The sequence below is a fragment of the Sciurus vulgaris genome (genome assembly GCF_902686455.1).
Source record: "Sciurus vulgaris genome assembly, chromosome: 6".
Taxonomy (NCBI): Eukaryota; Metazoa; Chordata; class Mammalia; order Rodentia; family Sciuridae; genus Sciurus; species Sciurus vulgaris.
In genome coordinates, this window is record NC_136466.1 from 20,653,542 (window position 1) to 20,679,758 (window position 26,217).

Here is a 26,217-nt window from a genome sequence, read left to right on the forward strand (position 1 = left end):
GTCACACAGAAAGAGAAAGTTAGATTGACTTGAAGTCATCTGCTTCTACTGGCTTCTGTACGCTGCCTCAAGATGCTGGGGCACCACAGAGACGGGTCTGATCATTGATGCTCACCGGCTCTTGCTCCGCAAGAATGGGAAGCACTTAAGGAATTAGATGATGACAACCAAAGGAAAGGGAGCCAGGTGAAACCGGGTGTTGAATTCCTTCTCTGCATCTTAGCTCTTCTGCTCCTTCACTCCGCTGGCGGAATGGGCTGGATTACAGGGGCAGTGCCCTGAGGCTGCGTAACTGCAGGTCTGACGGTATCCAACCCTCCAGAATCCCAGGACTTCTTCCTCAAGGGCCCCCAAAACACTGTTGCGTGTCACACACTCATTTCCTCTCAGCTCAGCCTCACATGCTCTCAGCCTGTCACTGAAGACCTGTGTGTTCTCACACTTTCTCTCTTCTCCATTCAAATTAGCCAGACTGGTCCATCCCTGTTGATTTTCTGGACAGATAGAATACAATTTCCAAAAGGATGACAACTTTCCTTCCTGGAATCTTCACACAAAATGTGCACATATGTGGTTTTGAAAAAGGATCCGATGGCAAAGAAATAGTGCCATAGTCTGAAAATATGTCTTGCTCTGGGGTTTGCAGACTGGATGCCGGGTCACCCCGTGGGTTCCATGGTGAACACACACACTCACCAGGGTGCCATGGGACACTTGAAATTCTCCACAGGGAAAGCAGGGTACACACTATCCGTTGAACACTCAGGGTCGTTCATAGTTTCAACACTAGATCTAGCTACATTCCTTTCAACGAGAGCATGTTTCGGAGAAGCCATGTTCGGGGCAGTTACTATAATGAAAGCAAGTGCCAAGGACACCAGGGTGGAACAGGAAACGAGGGAGGCCATGTTCAATCAGATTCCAAAGTCCAAGGAGATGTACAGTGCTCAACACACACGTCAGATCAGTAAGTTATTGCAGTGATTTGAGGATACAATAAAAATGCCATATATTTTTCTTTCACTGTTATGTCCATCATTTTTTTCAAATGGCTACTACAAAGTTTTTAGCATATAAATGCTTTTCAAGCCATTGGCCTTTAACAACTTAAAAGTGGAATTGTTCAGCTATTTCTTTTGACCGATGGGCGCCATGAAACATTTGCTGAGGCCCTAAAGGGCCCCTTAGCTGGAAAGGTCTGAAAGCTCCTGGTCAGGTCAGTCGGGATGCACACTTCTGAGGACCTCGTCCCAGTACAAAGCACACTGAGTCTGCGTCAGCCCCGTGACTCCTCCGTCTTCCTACAGGCGCCGACCCCACGGGCCCCCTCACCCCTCACCCTGCTGGGCACCTGCCTCTGCCTCTCTGGACCTCTTTCCCCTTCGTCTCTAAGCTTCAGTCGCCCTGGCTTTCTTTCAGTTCCTCAAACGCACCAAGTCCTCTCCCACCCTGAGCTTCCTGCTTGTTCTCATCGTGATTCACTTTCAGGTCCCATCTCACGGGCCACGTCACCAGAGCGCCTTCCCTAACCCACCAGAGTGAGAGTTTCCGGGCATCCTTGGTTATTCTCTCAAAGGTGGTGACACACTCGCTTCCTTCATAGCAATCTGTCCTCTCCACATGCAGTGACCAAGGTGGGGGATTAGTTTCAGGACCCCCAAGGATCCTAAAACCCACAGACCCCTCATATAAAAGGGTGTAATATTTGATATTTGACAGTGTATTCTAAATCATCTCTAGATTACTCCTAATACCTAGTAGCATATAAACACTGAAAATAGTGACTATACAGCCTTGCTTAGGAAATAAAAGGAAAATGTCTCTTTTCAATACAAATGCAATTTTTTTCTTTTTCACACATATAACAAATCTATTACAACCTAAGGCAGACTTCCTACTTAGCTCATGAAGTCAAAATCTGGGGCTGCTCCACTCGAGATCATGCTCACAGAACCTTAGCCCAGTGCCTGGTACATACTTGTCACTCAACAAGTAACTGCGAAGAAAAGAAATGCTAATTTAAACTAAGCAAGGATATTTTAACTGAGGCGTGGTGAAGCCCAAGCATAGCAGAAGGCTTTTCTGGCAAACAGCCTGACCGAGGAAAGTAGGGACAATAGCTTCCCAAGACTCAGAGGAAAGTGTTCAAGGACAGGGTTTGAGATGGAGCATCCCAGCTGTGCCCCCTCACTGCTGGCAGACACTAAGCAAGTTATTCATTCTGTCCCGCCCCGCTCGCCTTTGGCTTGGCCTGCGAAAGGGTTGCTTTAAGAACCGTGAAGCTTTAAGTGCTGTCTGGTAAGAAACAAGCATTCTAAGTACAAGTCAACTGGGTTGTTGGCCCAGTGTCCAAGGTCTGGACCAGAAAGGTCCACATACCGCTCTCGGGGGAAACTTCTGCCTCAGAAACTGAGGGGCTCAAATGTACTGCTCATTTGAGAATACAGAGTTTACTGCAAAAAGAGAGTCATGGGCAATTGAGTTCCAGGTCCATCAGTGTGGCTGCCTTGAGTCATGATTGGAACTGAAAAGAATCTCTTTTGGAGCTTCAATGATCCAGTCAGACGACAGAAATGGAGACCGTTGGGCAGAATTTTTAAAAATTTTTTTAGTTGTTGATGGACCTTTATTTAATTTATTTATATGTGGTGCTAAGGTTCAAACTCAGTGCCTCACACGTGCTAAGCAAGCGCTCTACCCCAGTCCCCATTAGGCAGACGGGGGCCATTTTCCTCTGACTTGTCTGGGCTGTGGCCCCAAGCGAATAGCTCAGGGCGTTTGCTGTACTCTCTCACCTTTGCTTTCTCCCTTTTAACCAGCCCTCTTCATTTCTTGGTGCAAAAGGAAGCCGAGTGCACCCGAGTGTCTTTACAGTGGTCCCTCGGGAGCCCTGGGGCCTGCGGTCACTCTCAGTCACAGAGGAAGTGCATGGGAGGGGACTTTAGGTCTTCACCTGTCCATCCAGAGGGCTGCTCCTCTGTCCTCAGGATGCCTGGAACCACATCCCTCTCCTCCCCATGAGCCATCTCCACTCCTCTGCCTGGCATCCCCGCATCTCAGAAAACCATTTCTCCCTCTGCCCCTCCCCGTGGCTTAGCTAAGGGTGAAGCCTCTTCCACCAACCTGAGCAGCTTTCACTCTGCATACATTACCTGGGCTGGCCTCGCTTTAGGGACGGTGCTTGGGGACTCAACCACACTCCATCCGCCTTCTCCACTTACTACCTGCATTGCCTAGGGCGAGTTAACTTTCACGGGAGCCTCCACTTCCTCATCTGCAAAGTGGACAGGATCACATCAACTTCATTGTTGTATTGGAAGGACGGGATGGAAAAAAAAATCACACATGAAACAGCGTGGTACCTGGTCGGTGGAAGCACAGGCAAAGAGGTCAGCTGCTTCACTCTTCAGGTCTCAGCTTAGAAACCTCCTCTCCAGCACATTCCTGACCACGACCCAAAGGACCTGAGTATTCTAAGGCACCCCACCCTGGCCGTCATCACAAGACACGTCATACCGCACCGGCATTGCCTCTTAGCCTCCGTGTTGCCTCCTAGTATCCTGAGCACACTACCAGTGGGAACCGTACTTCTCCTCTGGCATAGCAACGGGCACAAAGTAAATGCTCAGTTAATGTTACATCTTTTGAGAAACTGATCAAGTAAACAATCAGATAAAGTCAAAATGGTTGTTAAAACTTGACCGTGCTGATATCTATAACCGGAACATTATAAGACTGGAGAGACTCACTTTGTAACCAACCACGTATCTTTTTATAGTACTTAATAAGAGTCTCCACGTATTGGTCCACCTTCTGTGCAAACCATAGCCTCATCCTTCTCTCCATCCTCTGAGGCATGTACTGTTCGCAGATCAGGAGACTGAAGATCAGAGAATTGAAGCAATTGCCCAAGATCATCCAGGAGACAGAACAAGGGAGGGATGCCCACCCAAGACTGCTCCACCCGAGGGTCTGTCTTCTGTGTTACCTCCCAGTGATGCTGAGGAGGTGCATTTCCTTCATGCTGTTTCTCTGGCCTCCCAAACGCTATAGAACAGCACTCCTCATTGGCTGGCTGGTGCTCGCACGGTGAATGCAGCGAGGCCCAACGCGTCATTCCTGGTGACTAATCGCCCCTTCCCTGCCACACTCCCATCTTACCTTGTCTTCCCAAGCACAGCAACCCCCTGCAGCAGTGATCAGATCGTGGCTCTCTGTCTCCCGAGATCTAAAAGGAATATCTTTGGCCATTAAGGAACATAAATAAAATAGAATTTGTCAGTTTGGTTGTTCATGTTTAAGGAGAATGACTGAAAAGTCACTGTGCCATGTACAATTCAGTTTTTGTTTGATTTTGAGACAGGGTCTCACTGAGTTGTTGAGGCTGACCTCTGTTGTGCCCAGATCGCGAATCCCCAAAGACCACCAGGGAGCCATCTCCGATGCAAAAGCAAAAGGGTCTTTATTGCAAGCTCGAGCTCGGACTCACAGCGTTCACTGACGCAGCCGGTACTGGCTGAGAGTCCAGAGTCTCCATTCAGTGGGATTTTTATGAGCTCCACAGTAGAGCGGGAAATTTGAACAAAGCAGAGCACACAGTTGGCTGATCTTCCAACAGGTGTGGTTTGGCATGTTTCCACTGGCTTAGGGTACCCAGGTCTTAACATATTGACATATATGGTTTGGAATGCTAGGCATTGGCTCGTTAGCTCCCGATTGGTTGTTTGCCAAAGGCCAGTCCTAATCTAGTAGCCTTCCTGGGATCGGCTCTCTAGGCCTGAAATCTTTCATGCCCTACATGCAGCCTGTCATGGCCGCGGTTTAGCTCCCTTTCCACCTCTAACTTGTTGCCATCCTCCTGCCTCAGCCTCCAGAGTCGCTGGAATGACAGGTATGACCAGCACACTTTTTTTTTTTTTCTTTTTTAAAGTACTATCAAGAGCAAATACAGATAAATAAATAGATGGGATTCTTCAAAACCAAAAAGTAGAGAGAAAATGATAAGGCAGAGACTGTGAGTCACAGTTATCTTCCAGGGCAGATTTCTAGAGCAAGATACAATGAAAGTCAGATAAATACGATTTTTCTACCAACAGAGAAACTAACACAGCCTCATCTGGGTGAGTCACCTTAACAGTCACAATGGAAGAGGCTCAAATCAGAGGCCCTGATTTTGGGTTAAGCCATTTCTAACCTGGAGAATCCTACCTGCTCCACAGGCTCTGATTAACTGTAAGGTGGTTTAACAATCGGTCCTGGGAGCTCAGGGGGGCAGCTGTTGTCAGTCACTGAGGGGTGGAGCCCCTGTGGTAAGGGGAAGGGCAGACCACCAGCCCCAGCAGGCCTTCACCCTGGCCTGCACTGTCCGCGCTGCCCCACCCTTGCCTCACTCCACCTGTGCCAACCCACAGCAAGGTGGGCGTTCCCACGCCTCCCTGGCATCTTGCTCCTGGCAATCCTGCAGCCCAGGACACACCCACTTCCTTCCGGTTGCCCGCACACCTCTACCTTTCACTGGGATTAACACAATACTGCAGCGAGGAAAAGAAAAGAGTTGCCATATACAAACAAGCACCGTCAATGTCAAAGGGTAGCCCTGACCTTAGCCTGCGGCCAGTCCAGTCCAAAGATGTCCACGTGGATGATGAAACTCAGCAGCGACTACATCCAACACCCTCTGCCTTCCCATCATGGGCCAAGAAAAAAAGGAAGACTTTGGAGAGATGTGATCAAAGTCCTTTGTGAGGGGACAAGGGGCAGAGACTTGAGAGTCCCTTTAAGGTTGAAGCTGACATGAAAACAATAAATAGGCACTTGAAGCTCACTTGGAAGTTTGCATGTGCTCACTTCCAGCAGTCTTCTGCCTCCGGCTACGACTGCTCTGTCTCCATCACCACCACAAAAGTGAGTTTCAGCAGTAACCTGGTGACTGACACCCCAGGAAATGTTCTATGTAAGTTACCACCTACAATTATATTGGAAATGTGACTTATGATCTAACCTAGAAACGAGCAATCCTGGAGGGCAAATCCATAGCCACTCCATGGACCACCTTCTTTGTGTGTCTCGTTCATCTCTTCTTTAGGTGACATTTTTCTGATTAGAAGAGTAACACTGGTTCAGGGTGGACATTTTAGAAAAAGTAGGAAAATATACAGAAGAGAACAAAAATCATCTGCACTCATGCTAAGGTAGGATGAAAGATTTAAGGATGAGCAGAAAGGAAGCAGGCAGGAGAACGCAGGGGTGGCCACAATCCAAAGTCCAGATCTAAGTCACTTTCATATCCCGTGATCACAAACAGCATTATTAAATCATCTATTAGAACTTCTCCACTGATACATCCATGCAGTACTGTTTAAATTCACAAAGCAGAGCACATGGACATCAGAGAAGAAAATAACCCCTCGTCCCGGTTATGGTCAACATGTCCAGTTACCAACACCAAGAAGCACTAGCCACCTCTCCAAGATCAAGTCCCTGCACCACTGATGGTAGGAATATGAGCACGTCCAGCCAGGGACAGGCGCACACCTTCCTCTCCACCATCCACGCTCCACCCGGCTCTCAGAGAGTGCTTCTTTCTCTCTCTCAACAAAATCAACCTGTGCCTCACTTAAATTCTGTTCAGCCATGAGATCAAGGACCTTCACAGCCCAAGTTGGGGACCACTCCCTTTTGGGGAGGACCTCCTCAGGACCCCAGTCCCAGTGTCGATACTATTCAGATATACCCTGTTAATGGTTCTTCTGTAAAAGCATGCATCAATGAGGTGGCCCACAGTCACAGGCCAGAAGTGTCCCTTTGAAGGTACTGGACTGTTCTGAGGAAACAGCCTTACCCTCCTTATCCACAGGGCCACCCTATTTTGTCACTTTATTGTCAGCACTCATCACTTGGGCTCACCTGGAAGACATTCATGGCTCTGGGTTCCCGCCTGTCTCCACAGGTTGGGAAACCCATTCCCCGGGGATCAGGACCTAGTCCCAGCTTAGGGCCAAAGCTGACTGGTCTTAAACTTCCATTGAAAGCCCAGTCTCCTTGTGCAGGAGTGGCTTATGGGTATAGGAAAAAGGGTAATGGCAGCAGTTGAGACAACTTCTTTGCTCCCAAGAGAGATGCAGACAATAAGATGGGGGTATTGTTTTGTTTTTGTTTTTTGTTTGTTTGTTTTTTATCCTGAATGCTGTCCCAGGTGGACTGTCATTGGGAACTGTGAAGCAATGACAGTCTGAGATGCTAGAGGGAAAACTAAGTCCGAGGGACCCCAACTGATGCAGAAGTAGAATCCACCCAGGGGACCCCGAGCAAGACATTGCAAGCCATGATGCAGAACAGACGGGTGCGACTCTGTTTGAAATATGGATCACTACCCAACCAAGGTCTGTCTGATTCTAGAAGACACACTCCTAACCACTACACAAGAGCAACTGGCAGAACAACGTGTTTAGTGGAATCCCATTTATATGACCAGATAGACAGATATAATAACATAAAGAAGGCTTGAGAGACTCTGAAGGAATATAGACCAAAATGTTAACAATGGCTTTCCAGCCGCCTCTCGAATCAGGGCTTTGGCTTCTTATTCAATGTGTATAAATGTAGTTTTGAATTTTTCACAATAGCATGCATGCATGGATTGCTTGTGTAATTTTCTAAACATTTAAATGTTTTAAGGAACACATGACTCCTCCCGATCTGAAATCTGTGCTAGAAGCTCAAAGCAATCTGCTGGGGGAGAGAGGGGGTATTCTTCATGGTCAGATAGTTCTGTGGTAATTTTCAGTTTCCAGGGGGATGGCCAGCCCCTCACAGCCCCATCAGCCCACAGTGTCCTGGCAGCTCAGAGGAGCTTCCTCTCCCACAGGGAGAGCGCGGGGAGCTCAGGGGCTCTGACTTAGTTTGCCTGAGGGTCAGGGTCTGGATCATGAAGTGGGATGAGTTGACAAACCTCTTCTGAGAACCCAGGGCAGTGTGCACTCAGCTGGCATTGCCAGAGAGCCAGCCGGCCTGGCGCAGTGTCCAGAGGAGGCCCAGGAAGTCTCTCCAGTCAATGGAACACGAGTGTGCAGTGTCTCAAAGGGTCAGCCACCTGCAGGGGACCATCTTAGTCTCCATTGATAGAACACAGACTCCCGAGCTCCACCGAGATCTTCATGTCTGAAGGTGGGGGCTTAAAACTTGAAATTTCTTGTTATACACACAGATCAAGTTCAAGAACTACTTCCACCGAAGTTGAACTGGACTCATCGAAACAGTCCCACGGGACAGAGAGGAGGTGGGCCCCAGTTCATCTTTCTCTTCTTGGTGTCTGGATGCTAGCCAAATGAGTGGCTTAGTCACAGCCACGTGGCCTCATGGTGTAAGGACTCTTAGGAGTCCTGTTCTGTCCCTCTCTTACTCCCCTGTGTCTCCTTTCTGTCCCATCATTGTTGATGTCCCCTTGTGAGCTACCAAAAGCCTTTGGGGAGAAGACAATATTAAAATAAATAAATACCCTCAAGCTTCTTAAGCATTTAGCCAGGATGCTCATCAGGTACATCCCACCAAATTCCATCCAATCTGACAGCAAATCGACAATCAAGTACTCTCACTATTTTTCCCTTGTGAGGTTCAGAGAAGTTGAAACTTGCAGCGCAGTGGCTGGAATGCAGTTCTTGGTAGCTCCAGAACCAGGCTCTGAAACACCTACTACCCTTGGAGCAAGTGAACAAGGAGGGCCATGCTTTGCATATAGGATTGGCCCTCAGGCTCCAATCTCAGTGGAACAAAGAACCCGAGACTTATCTCGCAGGCTCTGTTGCCTAACTAGCACATACTTCTACTGAGTACTTAAGTTACAAATCACATATTTTCTAAAATTGTGAAGATGCTTTTATGAACTCATACATAAAGAACTTGTCATTCAGAACCTGATTCATCTTATCTTATGTATGAGACAAGGGCTCCTCTGTAGTGATGTAACCCTTGGACATGAATGAGTGAAACTATTTCAGGTCGATTTCATAGGAAGTTTTCTGTTCAGTACCCTCTGGGATTGGTTGGGGGAAATTAATACATTAGTACAGAAATAATTCCCTCAAGTTGTTACCTATTTCAGTAACTGTGTACAATTCCACAGTAACATCACTCACACACACACACACACACACACAAATGGTATGGTACAACCAACATATAATGCAACCTTCCTGGTTCACAATCTCTTGGCTACGAGACCTCATTCTGGGAAGCCTAGAAAACAAGGGAGAATAAAAGGCACTCTGAGCTGGAGGCAATGTCTCCTCCCTCAGTCAGAACACAAGGTGGGACTGCCAGTTTAGCGCCTCCGCCCTCCCCGTCCAGGACCGACGGCTGGAGGGAGGAAGTGTGTGGCTGGGAAGCTCCGCTGCTCTCGCCCGGGTTTCCCTTTTTGCCCCGCGACTAACACTACGAGGAAAGCGGCCCGGAACTCTGCGCCCGCCCGAAACCTGGAGGGTCCAGCCCCAGCCCCAGGAACTTCCCCCGCCGCCGGCTGGGGCGGGATGGAGAAGTCGCGGGCCCCGCGGGCTCCCGGACGCCGGCGCGCCTCGCCGCAGCGCCCTCTGTCGGCGGCTCTTGGACGGCCGCATCTGCGTGGGAACTTGCTTGCCTGCTTCTGCGGGTGTGCAGGTGGCGGGTCGGAAAGGGAGGGCTACACGCGCGCCCCGCTTTGCACACCTCTTAACCACCTTAAATTCCTCTAGGAGAGGTGTCTTTATTCGCTGACCAGGGCTCCTAGGGTCGGACATGTGTGTGCAAATGATTAAGGGGGGCTGGGGATATAGCTCAGTTGGTAGAGTGCTTGCCTCCCAAACATAAGGCCCTGGGTTCAATCCCCAGTACCGCCAAAAAAAAAAAAAATGAAATAAGGGTCTAGCCTGGCTGCCCAAGAGGGTGTCCCGATTCGGGTATAGGTGGTCAGATGCTTGCCTGTGACCACTCCAGCTGTTGCTGCCATCTATCTAGGCGTGAGGATGTGGCTCTGCAAGTATCATGTCTTATAACTGTACAGAAATTTTTCTCAGAACTATGGATGAATGTGCAGTGGTGTGGGGGAGAGGTGGGTGTGTGAGTGTGTGTTGTGAATAGTTTTTGAATCTAGGGGTTAATGGGATGATGTGGGGGAAGAGGCCCCAGATACACTAAGCCCTTTGCTAGTCATCTCCCTTGACTTTGGGACAACCATGAGTTTTGCTTTCGGGACTTCTAACATGCCCTTGCTCTATTCTGTCACATACTCAGCTTCCTGCATGACTCCCCACTGGCCTTCCTTTTCCCCATCTGTGAACCCAGGGAGGCTGCCTGGGGCCATCTCTAAGCACCTTGGCCATGATGTAAACCCCCCAAAATTAGCATCACCGACTCCTTCCTTTTTCCCCACCCCAAAGTCATTTCCTCTTACCTGGGATTTGATGTCTTCGCTCCCTCAGTGTTACTGATACACACACAGGGGAGTGGGGGAGGGGAGGAACTTCTCAAAATTCCCCAAATGGTTTTGAGAATAGTTTTCAATGTTGCAACTTGGAACAAGTCAGTTTCTAGTTTGGTTTTCCATCAGAAAGATCGGTAGGAGTAGGGTATATAAGTTTCAGAGCAGGAACAGCAGCAGCAGAAGCAACTCTTTCAAGTCCATCTGCCCCAGCAGCCTGCACAGGACAAGGTAAGCTCCTCTCTCTGTGCCCTGACACCACTTCCCTTGGGCCTGCAGGTTAGTGTGCTACCCCTGCGCTAGGCTGTGTGGAGGGCTGGCTTCCTGGAAGCAAACTTACTTGCTGGGACACTAGTAAAACTAGCTACTTTGTATGAAGCATCAATTTTAAAAAGTCAATTAATACTAATTGTATAACAAGTCCTATGAATAAGCCTACACTGATAGACAGGTTTGTTTTCTGTGTGTGTGTATGTGTGTGTGTGTGTTCCTAAATATTAATGCCATCAATGAAACGCTTGTATACAGTTAAAGTCAGTGGTGCCTTTGTATTGAAAACTTTTTAAAGGTCTTTCGTGAATGCCTTCAAGTGATTGAATTCAAAATTCTGCCTCATAACTGAATGTTACAGACCATACCCACTCCCCTACTTGGGATGGGGCTTTCTAGTCTTGTTGTATCAACCAAACTGGACAGCAGGTTCTCTGGTTCTTTGGGATTAACTAAATTTGAATCCACTTGCAAAATGAAAAGCAATGATAAGGTTTACAACGATTTTCTGAAGAGTTCTAAATTCTGTGGGAGGAGGTGGTCTTTATGGTACTGGGGTCTCCACCTTGCCCAGGTACAACTGTGTGCAATGGCATGCTCAGGTTAAAATCTCATTTAAACCCCAGCTGAGAGCTCCTTTTAGCAAACAAGAAATTTGAAGACAGTGAACAGAATGTGGGGAACCACTCAGAGTCGGTTACACTGGGGTCTGGAATTGTTTGACTTTTGTACTACTGCTAATTTGCTAATTTGAAGAACCCCTCTAATGCTAGACTTTGGCTAGACTCTGGGGTTAAAGTCTGAAACAACAGACGGGGTCCCTGCTTTCGGAGAACTTAGTGTGTTGGGGGCCGCCAAACTTTAAAGAAGGAACTGTGTTACTGCCATTGTAGTAAGTACCTCCGAAGGAGAAGAGCAAGGGGCTGGGGGACCTGATGTCATCTGGGGGCCAAGCTGGACACTTCCCATGAATTATTTCATTAGCTCCTCACTGTAACAGTATGCCCATTTTACACATTAAGACCTGAGGCTGGCAGAGGTCTGTGTGACTTGCCTGAGATCACACAATTAGCAAGTGGCCGAGCTGGGATGCCAGCTCTAGCGACTGGAGACTGTGCATGTACCACCCATGCCATCCGTTGTTAACTGTGTCTTTTTTTTTTTTTTTTTTTTTTTGGTACTGGGGATCGAACCCAGGGGCACTCAACCACTGAGCCTCATCCCCAGCCCCCTTTTCACATTTTATTTAGAGACAGCGTCTCACCAAGTTGCTTAGAGCCTCAGCAGGCTGGCTTTGAACTTGAGATCCTCCTGCCTCAACCTCCGGAGCCACTGGGGTTACAGGGTGCACCACAGCGCCCGGTTTGACTATGTCTATTTGTAAATTACAATTCCCTTTTCAAATTGAAAAGTAACAAGCAAAATAAACCTGCAAAAGATCTGCTCGTTGTTGGCAAGCCCGTGTTGACAGCAGTGTCAGGCAGCATTGGCATACCCCAGGACACTGGAATGCCTAACTGGGGTCCCTTTGTTCCTCCTGCAAGGGCTTAGGAGTTTAGGAAACATTTGAAATTGAATGGGGGTGGGGAAGTAATCCTCAAGACTCTCAAATTTACTGTGCCAAGGAAATGTGGGCGGAGGGATACAGCCCCAGGTGGCAGCTGATCAGCCCAAGAGTGCAAGGGGAGCACGTTTTGCACCCTGTTTTGTTTTGCTGGGTTGGAGTAAGGTAGTGACCCAGCACCTGCTCTGCGTCTTCCCAGTGTTCTGTGGTCTAAAATGCAGGTGATGACAGATAGCAATTGTTTCTTAGAACCATCGCCAAGGGCTCCCTGGACCTTGAACGCTAGTTCTCCTGCAATGCTCAAATGCATCTGAGGCCCAGAGAGGAAGTACTTCGCACAGAGCCAAGGGAAAATCCCAGTATTGAGAGAGTCCAAAGGAATCTCCAGGAGATGCCAGGAATCTCCACTGTTTCCACTGCCAGAGTGCTGACACCTGGATTTCACAGGCCCGTGTAATGGCAGTATCTCCGTGGGCATTTCCCTATGGCTTGGCATGACTTTTTTGACTCCCCATTGTGCACAAAATAGAAAGAGACCCCATTTTCCCCTCATCTCTTCTGCTAATACATTTTTGGTTGCCTTCTATAATATGTCCTCTCATTGCATCCCCCAGCAACCCTCTGAGATGATATGGCACTTTTATTATGTCCATTTGATAGATGAGGAGACTGAGGTTGAGAGAGTAACTTGGCATGCACCACACAGCTCATGAGTGGTGGGACCAGAATGGGAGCGCGTATCTGTTTGACTCCAAGCCTGTGGAGGTACCAACCAATGCCCTTTGCCAACTAGAACCTTGCTATAGTTATAACTTGAATGGTGTCCCTAATCCTCCATCCTGCTGGGACAAGTGTGATTTGAGCTGAAAGGCCTGGCTTCCAGTCCTGTCTCTGCCACTCAGGAGCTTTATAATACAAGGGAACAAAGCACATAGCTTAGCAACAGTTCTGACACAGCTGTAATCACAACCAATGCCCATTTGTAAGGTATTTGAGTGACACATTTAAGCCTTGTTCTTCATATGATTTACACCAGTGGTCCCTGAAATCATGTTCCTCAGCACATTGGTGTTCTCCAAGATGGATGGAGACGTTTCAGAATGAAATTAAATAATCATCATCTCAACCTAATTTATAGGTGGAATGGAATTTTCACAGTCTAAAGATTTCTAGAAACCCCGGACACTAATCTAGACTGTGTTCTAATAGGGAACGGTGGCTGACTTGGCACGGAAGTATGCATTTCATTATTTCTTGGGGCATCTATCATTATTTTATTGTCTTCTGCCAAAGAACACCTTGATTTTCAGGAGTTGTGGTTAAACCAGTGACTCTCAAAATGTGGTCCCCTGGCCAGCAGTATCCACTTCACTTGTGATCCTATTAGGAATGCAGATTCTCAGGCCTCGCCCCAAGACGTGCTGGCTCAGACAGTCAGGCGGTTGAGACCCCGCAGTCTGTTTGGTAGGCTTACCAGTTATTCTGACGTATGTTCAGGTTTGAGAGCTGCTGGGTTATATTATATAGGAACCATCTTGGAATATGGAGTAATAGCTGCCAAAACAAGACAAACTGAATCAATACAGGTCATTGCCAGAACTTGAAAATTCGCTTCTGTATGACCTTTCCCATTCCTAACCCAAGTCCATTAGCCCTGGTTATCCCAACTTGTGCTACATTGTGCAACTGTGATACAGGCATGGGACTTATCTCCCCAACTGGAGAGGAAGCATCTAACACACTGACTTAGAAGACACTGAGTGGAAGTATCTGTACCTGGAAAGCAGGATGTAGGTGAAGACTTCTTTATTTCTCAGCCACTTCTAGCTCAGTGATCTTTAAGTATTGTATTAAAATTATAGCAAGCACTGAATAAATAACTGCTGAATGCTGATCCGGAAAAGTTCACATCCCTTCTCTGAGCTTGTGTTTCTCATCTTTAAAACAAGAGAACTGTGTCAGACGGCCAGACACCTAAGACGGCCAGACGGCTTAGGTGTCTTTCAGCTTCAGATAGCCTGTGGGTCTCTGGTGGGAGAAATCCTAGTTCTTGGCTGACAGCAGTGAAGGTCTCAAATGTGTAAGGAAAACTTGCAAAGAGGAGCGTTCCGCCTCGGCCACCTAGGAAAGTAAACAACTGCCCCAAGTTGACTCAGTGTTACCAAGGGAACCCGTATAGGAGCCTGGTGGTCTGATCCCCCACGATACATTGTGACTGGGCAAGAAACCTATAAAATGTATAGCTGTTCCCACAATAAACGAGTTTGCAGGCTGCTCGCCACAAGCCTGCTTCCACCCAGCTCCTGGAGTCCGGGGTCTTGACTCCGCACTCTTACCTGTACCTGAGCTAGCCTGGCACAATAGACAAACTACAGGTCTCTGTTTCAAGAAGTTCTTCCCAGAGACTGGCATAGGACTCCTGTAATCCACTTCACGTTCACCAGATTTAAAACGTAGATAGAATGTAGACACGGCTCACAAAGCTAACTGAATAATGACTGACTTTCTCCTTCCTCTTCCTTCTCTTTCCTCCCTCAATATAGATGTGTCTTCGGCAGTTGGTCATCTCCTGGGTCTCCTTGGTTTTGCTGGCATCTCCCCTCTTGGCCATATGGGAACTGGAGAAAAATGGTAACCAAACTCTTGTGATTTTCTGGGGAGGCTGCAGAGTTTGAGCCAGAGCTCTCAGGCAGCCTTGTTGGAAATCAGACAGAAAAGGGCAATTGAGTCCTCCTCTTAAGAGCCCTCACTGGGAAAATGGAAGGCCATGTTTCCTTCCGCCCCTGTAGGTATCTACATTGTTTGGTTTTCCTGTAGGATGGCAGATGGCGGCATTTTGTGGACTGTGGTAGAAACTATGGTTTCTACCAGTAATAATAACAACAACGAAATTACTAAGTAAATAATATGTTATTACATATCACTCACTTAGAGAATACACACTGGCTGATTGTCACTTGTACCCAAAAGACCCTTGGATGTTGGAGATTGCTGTCTTTCATCATATGATAGTCATGATCATTACTGTGTACCCACACAGGATCTCATTTAACTTCACAACAACCATGCCAAGTAGGGACTACATGCATCCCATTTTACAGATGTTGAAAACTGAGACTCAAGAGATTAACTCGCTCAATATCACATACCTGGTAAGGGCAGAATAGGCGGGACTTGATCCCAGTTCTGTCTTATTTCCAAAGCATATGCACTTCAGGTTTTGAAAATTTTACAAGGACAAGAAGTAATTGTTTCCTGAGTCCTTGGAGAGCTGAGTCAGAGGAAATAGGCATAAATTAAGGATGAAGATTCAGCCGATGATCAGAAATAATCTTTTGATAGTCAAGTGAGTACATCTCTGAAATGGGTGGCAGAAAGAACTTTGGGATCATTCCTTCATTCTAAAAAATTTCAGGAAGAGGACAACGCTACCAGCCCTCCCCACCCATGAAGGTCAGAGAAGAGGTCCTCCCTTAGTAAAGGCAAAGGCCTCGGCTAGATTCCTTCCAGCCCAGCAGTTTCAGGGCGCTCAGGAACCTAGGTCTTTGCATATTTAACCTCTTGGTTGTGATCTGGTAAACCACAGAAATTCCAGAAAGTCGATGTGAGAAATACTGAGAGTGTTTGGGAGGCCTCTTAATGAAGTGGAGGCCCCTCTTCTTCTGGCATTTGTTTTCCCTGCCCTTGGGCCAAGGTCTTCTAGGGTTTCTGAGTCTCGGTTGTGACAAGAAAATCACCATGCTGTTCAGTTGCCTACAGGGACAACGAGAAACTAGAGACAGCCCAAGGTTCCCAGCGGTTTTATGTCAGCGGAGCTAATCATTTCCAAAGTGTGGGACCCCAAGCGCTTGTCACCTCTTATCTTTGTTACCCGTCCAAGTAGTTACAAATCCCACTGATGTAAAGGAAGCACTTTATATTCCACGGTGCCTACATCTGAATGCCAGTAACAAGCATCTCCATTTGCAGGGCGTTTGGGGGCACTGTGTTAAGCTCTTCTATGAATTAGCTTATAAAATCCACACTTTGGCCTTTCAAGCAAGTACTAATATTTTTCTCATTTTAAAAATGGTGACATCCAAGCTTAAAATCTTGAATGCCCCTCCCCCAGCACTGCCTCAGGTCCCAGACAAGTGTGAGTGAGGCCTAGAGCTGACTCTAATCCAGACTCACGTCACTCCAAAATCCAGGCTCTTTGCCATGTGGCTGTCAAATTGGAACAGGCATCAGAATCATCCAGAGGGCTCAGAAGATGCATCACCGGGCCCGTCCCCAAGTTTCTGATTCAGCAACTGAAAATTCACACTTCTAGCAGGTTCCTGGTGATGCTGGTGGTGGTTGGATGATAAGGCTTTGAGAACCACTGCATTAAACTATTGTGTGCCATGAACACTGATGCATGGATAAACAAATGAATGAAGGTTTGACATGACATGCCCTTTGGAGTACTCTACTGAGCCATTCCTCACCCTAGGTTTAGATCCTGGCTTTAGAGATCCAGTGAACGGCCTAAGACACCAGGGTCTGAGGTATCGCTGTTATACCACCTGTCAGACATGACCTTGCTTAGCCCCTTGGCCTCAGTGCACTCCCCTACAAAATGAAAAGACTGTGATCCACTGGGTTGCTTTCTAAGAGTATAAAACAGCTTAGAAAACACAGAGATTATGAAAATCTCCATTGTTGAGTTTCATGCAGAAGAAACTAAACCGCTAAATCCCTGTGGAAATTTTAAGAGAGTTTTCAGTGCAGTTGGCTGACTCTTTGGATTGTGACTAACAATAATAACAAACACAGTTTGGCACGCGCTAAGTGCCTTGGATTTACATGCTTCCTTTATGTAGTCCTCAGAGCCAAACCTACAACATAGATAATGTTCATGTTCCCATTGGAGAGATGAGTAGACTGAGGCTCATGGTGTTTAAGTGCATTTCTTTAGATCCCCTAACCAGTTATGGAGTCAGGATTTCAACCCTGGTCAGTCTTTCTGGAAACCCTGTGTCTTTTCCCACTGTGTTACTCAGTCAAATACTGTACCCTGTCCCTATGAAACTGAAATTGTGCTGGAAGTTCATCTCCACCAGATAAAATGGCAAAGAATCTTGTGCTGTCTGCATATTTTGGTGCGTCAAGGTCTTTTTCTACATGCCCACTAATTAGATCATTAAAGGCAGACTATCCACTTATGAGCCCCCAGTAGCTCTAAAACTCTATTTCTGTGTTCCCTGACCTTGGCACAAGCAGAGCCCAGTGATGTAAGATCATCTCAGGAAGCATTTGCCAAACACTTACGAGCAAGGTAGTGCTTAGGCAGTAGGGATGCCCAGACGGTTAGTAACAGAGTCCTGAAGCTCCCGGAGCTTACAGTCTGGTTCTCTACTTCCGGTGCTGTCCAGTCTATGTTGTAGAGTTGGATTGGTACCCTGACGCGCCCGGAGAAATGGTGGTCCTCACCTGTGATACTCCTGAAGAGGAGGGCATCACCTGGACCTCAGATCAGAGCAGTGAGGTCTTAGGCTCTGGCAAAACTCTGACCATCCACGTCAAAGAGTTTGGAGATGCTGGCCGCTACACCTGTCACAGAGGAGGTGAAGTTCTCAACCAGTTGTTCTTGCTGCTTCACAAAAAGGAAGACGGAATTTGGTCCACTGATATTCTGAAGGACCCCAAAGGTAAGTGGAGAAAGTCATTTCTCTTCCCCTCAATGAAAGTTACAAAAATGTTTTAAAAATTGAAAAGGCAAGACATAATTCATAGAGTTAATGAAAGAACAGTAAGTCTTTATTAAAACCACCCCGAAACTCCATTTTCCTTTGCTTTCTGGAATGTTGGGGTTTTTATCAATCGTTAAAATTTCATATTGAGAGAGTTTTACAATTTGAATGCTTGTCCTGAGGTTGTCTTTAAATAGCAGACACTAATGGGTGACTGATGGAAGTTAACCAATCTGTACGTCATCCAGCACAGGGTGAATGCCAAAAAAAAAAAAAAAAAAAAAAAAAAAAAAAAAAAAATTAATTCTTCTGTCCAAAGCGTTAAGTGTGTGCAGTAACACACTCGGCAGAATCAGCCTCCTATTGGGTCATTCCCAATCTTTGCAGAATGACCTGCCAGGGGAGCAGCATTACTTTCCAAGGAAATAAATGGAAGGATGTCATCGTACTGTTTGTTGGCTTGTGATTAACCATAATCAAAATCTTCCTGGGAGACAACCCCTAAACATCGAATTTTTATTCTTTTCAAATCCAGAACCTAAAAATAAGACCTTTCTAAAATGTGAGGCAAAGAATTATTCTGGGCATTTCACCTGCTGGTGGCTGACGACAATCAGTACTGATGTGAAATTCAGTGTCAAGAGCAGCAGAGGGTAAGTGAAACCGCTCTGGTTTCTCGGCATTTTGATGCAACTATTTCATTAAGAATATAAGGGGAAACTATCAGCGACCTAACGGTGAGTGATAAGATGTTTTAAAAAATCAATCCTGTGGTTTTCAACCCCACCTCCTGCCTAAGGTGAAGAAAACATGGCGATTTAAGCCAATCCCCCAATGAATGCGTGAGGAAATTGTCAGGGCCAGGAATAGTCTCTGCTGTGTTTGAACCCACTCATCCAGATTTCCTGGCAGTGGTTCCTCAAGGCTCATGACACTACGGGGAGAAATAAAAAGAGAATTCAGAGCTACAAATGACTTGCCAAAAGTGTATCTTGAGTCAAAAATAGAAGCAGGTGCTCTGGGGCATAGATCTTGGAGACCCTAAAGCAGAGTCCAGAACTCGCTCTGTGAGGCCTCCTGAGAATTTCCCACAGCTACTTCGACCCCTGTTTCCTCTGCTGACACTGCTAATCTGAGGCTCACGGTTTGTCCAACACTCGGGCTTTCCCTGAGAAATCAATTTCCTGGGCTACAGAGCTTACAGGCTGGTGCCCTCCATGACCAATTCGAATCAAGTTCTAAGCAATCTAGAAGAGCAAAGCAAGCCCTAGGTGAGCACCCTGGCTTTGCCACCACTGAAATGGATGAATTAAGCATTGGGAGATCTCAATTTCCCATCTTTAAGATGGAAATGCTTGCTGGAGAAATGCTTATCCCAGTGCCCAGAGACGCAGGTGCATGTCTTAGGTGACACTAAGACGTTTTTGGTAATCAGCAAAGGAATGGTTTATTAAAGCCTAGAACAATACACCCTGGCTTAATGTGTATTCGTGAGCATCATTGACCCAATCTAACCGGGTGCCCTGGCACACGCCTGTAATCCCAGCGGCTCGGGAGGCTGAGGCAGGAGGATCGCAAGTTCAAAGCCAACCTCAGCAAAAGAGAGATGGTAAGCACTCAGTGAGACCCTGTCTCTAAATAAAATACAAAATAGGGCTGGGCATGTGGCTCAGTGATCTAGTGCCCCTGAATTCAATCCCTGTTACACCCCCCCAAAAATAATAATAATAACCCAAACTAAATGTTCTGTTGTAGAGAGGGACAAGATGGTTACAAAATCATAGGTATTTAATTATATAATTTGATTATATATCAATTCTATATATAATCAATTATATATAATAATCATATATTGATTATATATATCAATTATATATTATATAATCAATTATATACATTTGATTCTATTTTATTTTTAAAAATTGATGTCTTTATAGATAAAATATATAAGCATATGTACATGTGGGTATGTGATTATACTGAATATTCATTGAAAAAATCTGCAAGGATTCAATAGGTTAAGAAGAGTATCTATGTGGGGAGCAAGATTAGGGAAGATATGTACTTCCTTCATACACTTTTTTTTTTAAATTTTTGGTACAGGGGATTGAACTGAGGGGTGTTTACCCACTGAGCCACACACCCAGACCCAGCCATTTTTTTTAAATATCTTTTTTTTATGTAGAGACACGATCTCACTAAATTACTTAGGTCCTCATAAGTTTCTAAGCTGGCTTTGAACTCTCCATCCTCCTGCCTCAGGCTCCAAAGCCTCTGGAATTACCGGCCACTGCACCCAGCTGTTAGTACGCAACTTTATCATTTTTAATTTCTATAATTTGTATGTATTGATTTTGTGATTAAAATGGGAAATTTTATTTAAATTTTTAATAGGGGATTTAAGCAGGGACTCTGGATCTAACAAATTTCCAGGCTCATTTGGATTGGGGGTAGATAAGCATAGCTTTCTATCTCTTGTAGCTGAACTCATTCTGGAAAGGGCTATTTCTTACCCACTGTGGGGAATCAACCCAGCTGGACAAATCCTGTCCCAGACAAACCCTACAGGCCTTACCCGCCTCACTGGCCGCAGTTGCCAGGAGCTCGCACACCAAATTGTAACACAGGATGATTTCTGTCTTTGACCTCAGCTCCTCTGACCCTCAAGGGGTGACGTGTGGAGACGCGACTCTCTCTGCAGAGAGGGTCAAAGTGGAGCAGAAAGAGTACAAGAAGTACTCGGTGCAGTGCCGGGAGGACAGTGCCTGCCCGACGGCTGAGGAGAGCCTGCCCGTCGCAGTGGTGCTGGACGCCGTTCACAAGCTCAAGTACGAAAACTACACCAGCAGCTTCTTCATCAGGGACATCAGTGAGTATGCCTGATCTTCTGTGCCTCATCAGGAAAGACGATATTTATCACATGTTCACTATGTCCAGGACACTGGGGCATGGGGTCTCCATGCATGCTTTTTATTCTGCAACACCTCCCAATATGAGGTAGATACTTCTCTTTATTTTAAAGAGGGGGAATTGCCTCTTAGAAAGATGAAGCAGCATGCCCCAGATTTCAGATCGCACAGCTGGCAATTCAGGCCCAGATCTGCCCCACTAGAGAAAGCAGGCTCTTTGCTACACGTCTGTTCTGCTACCCAGGGGGAAGCCATCATGGATCCAAGGGCCCCTCCATTATGACATTTATATTCAGAACCAGAGCTTCCCTACTAATTACAATTTTTCCAAGCCAAAATTATTCCCAACCAATCTTTCTCTTGCATTCAAATATGTCATATACAACACACACACGCACACACACACACACACACACACACACACACACACAGATTTATATAAGCTTCTCCAAAAGGTACACCTGATTTTTTAAGTGGCAGGTAGATATGCCACTGTTTATTATTTCCATTACCATTTCTTCATTGAACAGTTATCATGATAAACTGTGATGAAAGACTCACGGAACTTGCTCTAGAATTTGTGAAGTTTGTATTTGGTGGGTGGGGACAGGGGAATCTAGTCCCCAGAGGATGGCCAGGGAAGCCCTCTGTAAGAAGATGGCATTTCAGCTGAGATCTCCAGGAAAGATATCAGTTGTATTAAGAACAGAGGGAAGAATATTTCCAAAGCACATACTAGGGCCGTGGATTTTGTGTGGAACCGTGCTGGGTCTCTGGAACCTACGCACATCCTGCAAAGGGGTGCTCTCCCCTTGTGTAGAGAAGGCACCCTACTTGAGGATGGAGACTTCGTGACACTCACTGCCACATCCTCCAGGTGCAGCGCAGTACAGCGGTGGCTTATGATAGGTGCTCAGAAATTATTTATAGAAAAAGAGTGAACAAGTACCGAGACAATCAACTCAAACTCGTCCAACCCGTCAGTGCCAAAAGCCATGAGATAAACAAAAGAAAGTGCGAGTGGGAAGTCCCTCGTCTCATCTCCAGGGAGCAGCCCAGCTCAGTTCCACATTTAGTGTCAAGTGTGGAATTCAGCACAGAGAGGGAGCCCCCACTGCAGAGCTGAGATTTCAGAGAGTGCTACTAACTAAGAACTTTCTCCTGAGCACCAAGCAGGGTGGTTCCACCACCAGGGCTCATTAGATTGTGCAGTGACAAGGAGTCTGAGATTCTCCTGGAAAAGTGAAAGCTGTGACCATTGATGATGACTTCCTACCCGGGCACAGCAGCAGCACCTGCAGGCAAAGGTGCCTCACAGGTGCAGCCAGCTGCTCAGAGAAGTTAGGAGCTACCTTATAAACTCACCACTGGCCAAAGGTGCAAGCAGGATCAGAAGCCCAAACCCCAACTCCAAAGCACCATTAGGAAAATAAAGGTGTTTGTCCTTTTCCACAGTCAAACCTGACCCACCCAAGAACCTAAAACTGAAGCCGTCCAAGACTCCTCAGCAGGTGGAGGTCAGCTGGGAGTACCCGGACACCTGGAGCACTCCACACTCCTACTTCTCCCTGACATTCTCCGTGAAGGTCCAGGGCAAGAGGAAGGTAAGGGTAAGAGGCAATCCCGGTACAGCAGATTCTGCGGAAAGTTTCGTGGGCCCACACCAGGGGAAGATGAATAGTGATAACAACTGATTTGCTCTATTTTAACTGATGCATTATAATTATACATAATGGTGGGATTCACTGTAATCACTGCTAATTTGATTTAGCTCTTTCTATGGGCTTGGAACTGTGCCAAGGGCATGTCATTTGATGCATACAATTAACCCTATGAAGGCAGCCAGTATTACTGTCACCACTTCACAAGTGAAGACGATGACGCTCCCTGAGGCTGTGACTTGCACAAGATCACCAGCTAGGGGGTGGTGGAACCAGGACCCAGACTCAGTCAGCCACCCGATGGCAGCCAATATGGCTGATCATTCATCCTTGCACTAAAACCAGTTCTGATACAGGAGACCTGGACTCCAGGATCCCAAAATGGTTGTTTCCACTGAGTGACTATAATGAGTAATAAAGCATTCACACTGTCTCTCCCAATATGGGTATCTCCTGGCTGTTCCAAACACTGTAAAATCACATCACCAAACAGGATGGCTGTGCTTACAAGGCCAAAATGCTGGCCTTCCAACCTTTGGCTTTAGCCTTAGAACCCTTTTGGCTCATACGAGTTTCCAGAGACACTTACAAAGCACTGCCTTCTTACACTGCACTTTTAAAATCACTGGACAAAGGTCTTATTCAGCACAGCATTTAGCATGTGGTAGAAACTTTTGATTCAGTCACTCCCTGGAAATGGGAAGGGTGGGAGGGGAGGCTATTCTGGAATAGATTTTACCTAGATGTCACCTAAAGTCTTGGCAGCTATCTTCCCTATTTAAGATACGCATCACTAATAGGTGGTACTGAACACTCCTAGGTACTGATGACTTACTTAGAGTTTTTACAGGATTTTACCCTTAACTTTTGCAGCTCTAGGAGACAGGCTTATTGTTGTCCATGCTTATACATGATGAAAGACACAGAGAACCTAAGACATTTCCCTAAAGTTCCACAACTATGAAGTAGCACTGCTGAGGATTTGGAGGCATGTTTGAGTGCTTAAGGATTGGGGTATGATTTCTGAATATGCAGGGACAGCTAGAGAAAAGCTACGTGAGTCCCATCAGCAGCTGAGTGCTGGTGTGACTGTCCACAGAGCCTTGGAGCAAGGCCACTGTGTAGAAAAATGAGAGCTGGACCAAACCGGTTCCCTTCAGGACTTAGAAGGTAGAAAAAGTCTCTGGTGTGTTCAGAGCTTCTGCCACTAAGTGGTATAATTCCACTCAGTGCCCAGTAGGTGGTGCAATTCTGCTCAGTGCCCTGGAACTGCAAGGTCCCAAGACCTAGTTGGTTGGTCTGGGGGAACAGTGCCCTGCAGAAACAGGCATGACCTACCTCGTGACTGCATCACCAGTGGACCTTACAGTTTCCACTCCTTTGCAGAACAAGACAATCCTTGTGGACGAGACCTCAGCCACAGTGACCTGCCACAAGGGTGCCAAGATCCATGTGCAAGCCCGGGACCGCTACTATAACTCATTTTGGAGTGAATGGGCAACTGTGTCCTGCCCCTAGGTGAGAAGGACTACAAAGCCCAGCCCAGACCTGTCCCCAGATGGAGGACAGTGATGGAAAGGAAAGGAGGAGTGGGATGCCCAGCATAGGGACACCAGAGCCCAAAGCATTTATTCCATGATAGATACTGATTTGATGTCTGTTATAGCAGGCACTGTGCTGGGCCAAGGGATACTGCAGTAAAGAAAACAGGCCTGGGTCCTGTCCTCCAAAGAGAAGGCAAAGGAGAGAGAGGAAGCCAGAAGTCAGAGCAAGGAGGACTTGGAGCTTCTGGGAGTTAAAACCTTGTTTTGGGGTTCAGGGAGCCACTGAAGAGTTCTAAACAAGGAAGAAACCCAATCAGATATACTTTTTAAAGAAACACCCTTAAGAGAACATCTGGGGAGGTGGGCATAGTGGCACACATCTGTAATCCCAGTGACTCGGGAGGCTGAAGTAGGAGGTTCTCAGGTTCAAGGACAACCTCAGCAACTTAGCAAGATCCTCAACAACTTTGTGAGACCCTGTCTCGAAATGAAGACAATAAAAGGGTTGGGGATGTGGCTCAGTGGTTAGGTGCCTCTGGGTTAGCTCCCTAGAAACGGAAGGAAGGAAGGACCGCTGGGGAACATGGTGCCTGCCAAATTTGAGGCCACATAAAGAAAGACTGGGTCTTCTGACATGGAATCCCCAAAACCCAACTGCCTGGGATCATGTGTGGTGAGAAATCAGAGCCCTCACTACCACGTTTCACACGCACACGGGCTTTCCATGTTCTTTTCCAGGTTCCAATCCCAGGATGAAACTTTGGAGGAAATATGGAAGATATTCTGCAAAGAATTTTAAAAACATATTGGAAGGAACCCAAAATAATATTTTCCACTTGATTTGCTTTTTAAACAATTTTTAGCACTGTAATGATACCTTTGCTATATTTTTATATGTAGAAGCTAGGTGCTCATGGATACAGTGAGCTAATTTGTTTATAGATTTTTTTCAGCACTCTAGTTGCCACTGACCTTAATGCTATTTAAATATTTAAGTAATTTATGTATTTATTAATTTATTACTGTTATTTAAGACTTATGTGCCAGGATGTATTGAATGGTTCGTAATCTCATGACCTGATCCATAGAAATCAGGCCCTATTATGCAAAGTGTGAACTTCAGTGTTATTTATGCTGACATCATTCCAAATGAAGCTGCAGGTGCACTGACCTTGTGACAACCAGAGGCAGCTCCACGCTGACACGCGCATAGTCATATATTTGGGCTGGATGGGAACACAGATGTTTAAGTGGAGACACGAAGACGTGAAGCTGTGGAAGAGATCCTGAAGGAGTTGATGCTAGATCCATTGGAGACTTGCTAGCAGTGGCGTTGATAAGCAATTCAGGGACATCTCTACTTCCAAGCAGATTTAGCCTTTGGATGCCTGAATTTTAAAAGAGCTAAAAACAAAAACTTTAAAATTGAATTTCAGCCTCCCTGGTGGTTCCCAGCCCCACCTCTCTTTCAGACACAGGAGGGTAGCACAGGACAGCATTGGTATCTGGAAGATAAAAGGCTCTTAATCAAGAGGGTGAGGGTGGACCCATGTAGTTATGGATAAGGATGTAAAATTGTCAGAATCGCAGGTGGCAGCTTTACAGCCACACACGAAAGCAGACAGATGCAGAGAAAATGATCTGAAATCACTTCCCTATCTGCACCAGTGAACCTGACACGTGGATATGACCAGAAGCTATCACTCCGTGGAGGTGCTACTTTTAAGTTATGGACGTGCTTTCTGTAAAGTGATTCAGTTGGTTTTCTGTTTGTTTATTTATTTATTTATTTTTTCATTCTGAGGCCAAACTAATAAAAACTCTTCTTTGCAATCACATTTGGGCTTTCTCAGCTGACTCAGGTATTCTATTTCCAGGTCTCCCTTGATGTTTTCTTTATTTTTCTCTCCTATCATTTAAAAATTGTCCCTCCTTGCAGCAATTTCATTTCCAATTTTGCAGAACTGCTCTTTCCCTTTATAGTATATCCAAAGTCAGTGTCTTGCTGAGCTCAGGGAATATCCCTGCAGGCTGACCAGTGGGGACTCTCTGCAATGGCATCGAAGTGCATTGTGTCCTGTTTAGGGCTTGAATGCTCTTGCTTC

General features: G+C 46.4%; 1 protein-coding gene across 2 annotated transcripts; it reads left to right on the forward strand.

Moving 5' to 3' along the window:
• Positions 1-14,827: 14,827 nt before the first annotated feature.
• IL12B (interleukin 12B) lies at positions 14,828-25,914 on the forward strand (the record flags this gene model as incomplete). 2 transcript variants are annotated; one of them, XM_079144940.1, is made up of 7 exons in its annotated part: positions 14,828-14,915; positions 17,681-17,956; positions 18,534-18,651; positions 20,650-20,867; positions 22,363-22,517; positions 23,955-24,086; positions 24,851-25,914. In XM_079144940.1, the coding sequence occupies 6 exons, from the start codon at positions 14,828-14,830 to the stop codon at positions 24,084-24,086; spliced, it is 987 nt and encodes a 328-aa protein (XP_079001066.1). In that variant the 3' UTR covers positions 24,851-25,914. The 2 variants fall into 2 exon arrangements, with proteins under 2 accessions (XP_079001066.1, XP_079001067.1); XM_079144941.1 differs by having other exon boundaries at positions 22,363-22,511.
• Positions 25,915-26,217: the final 303 nt, after the last annotated feature.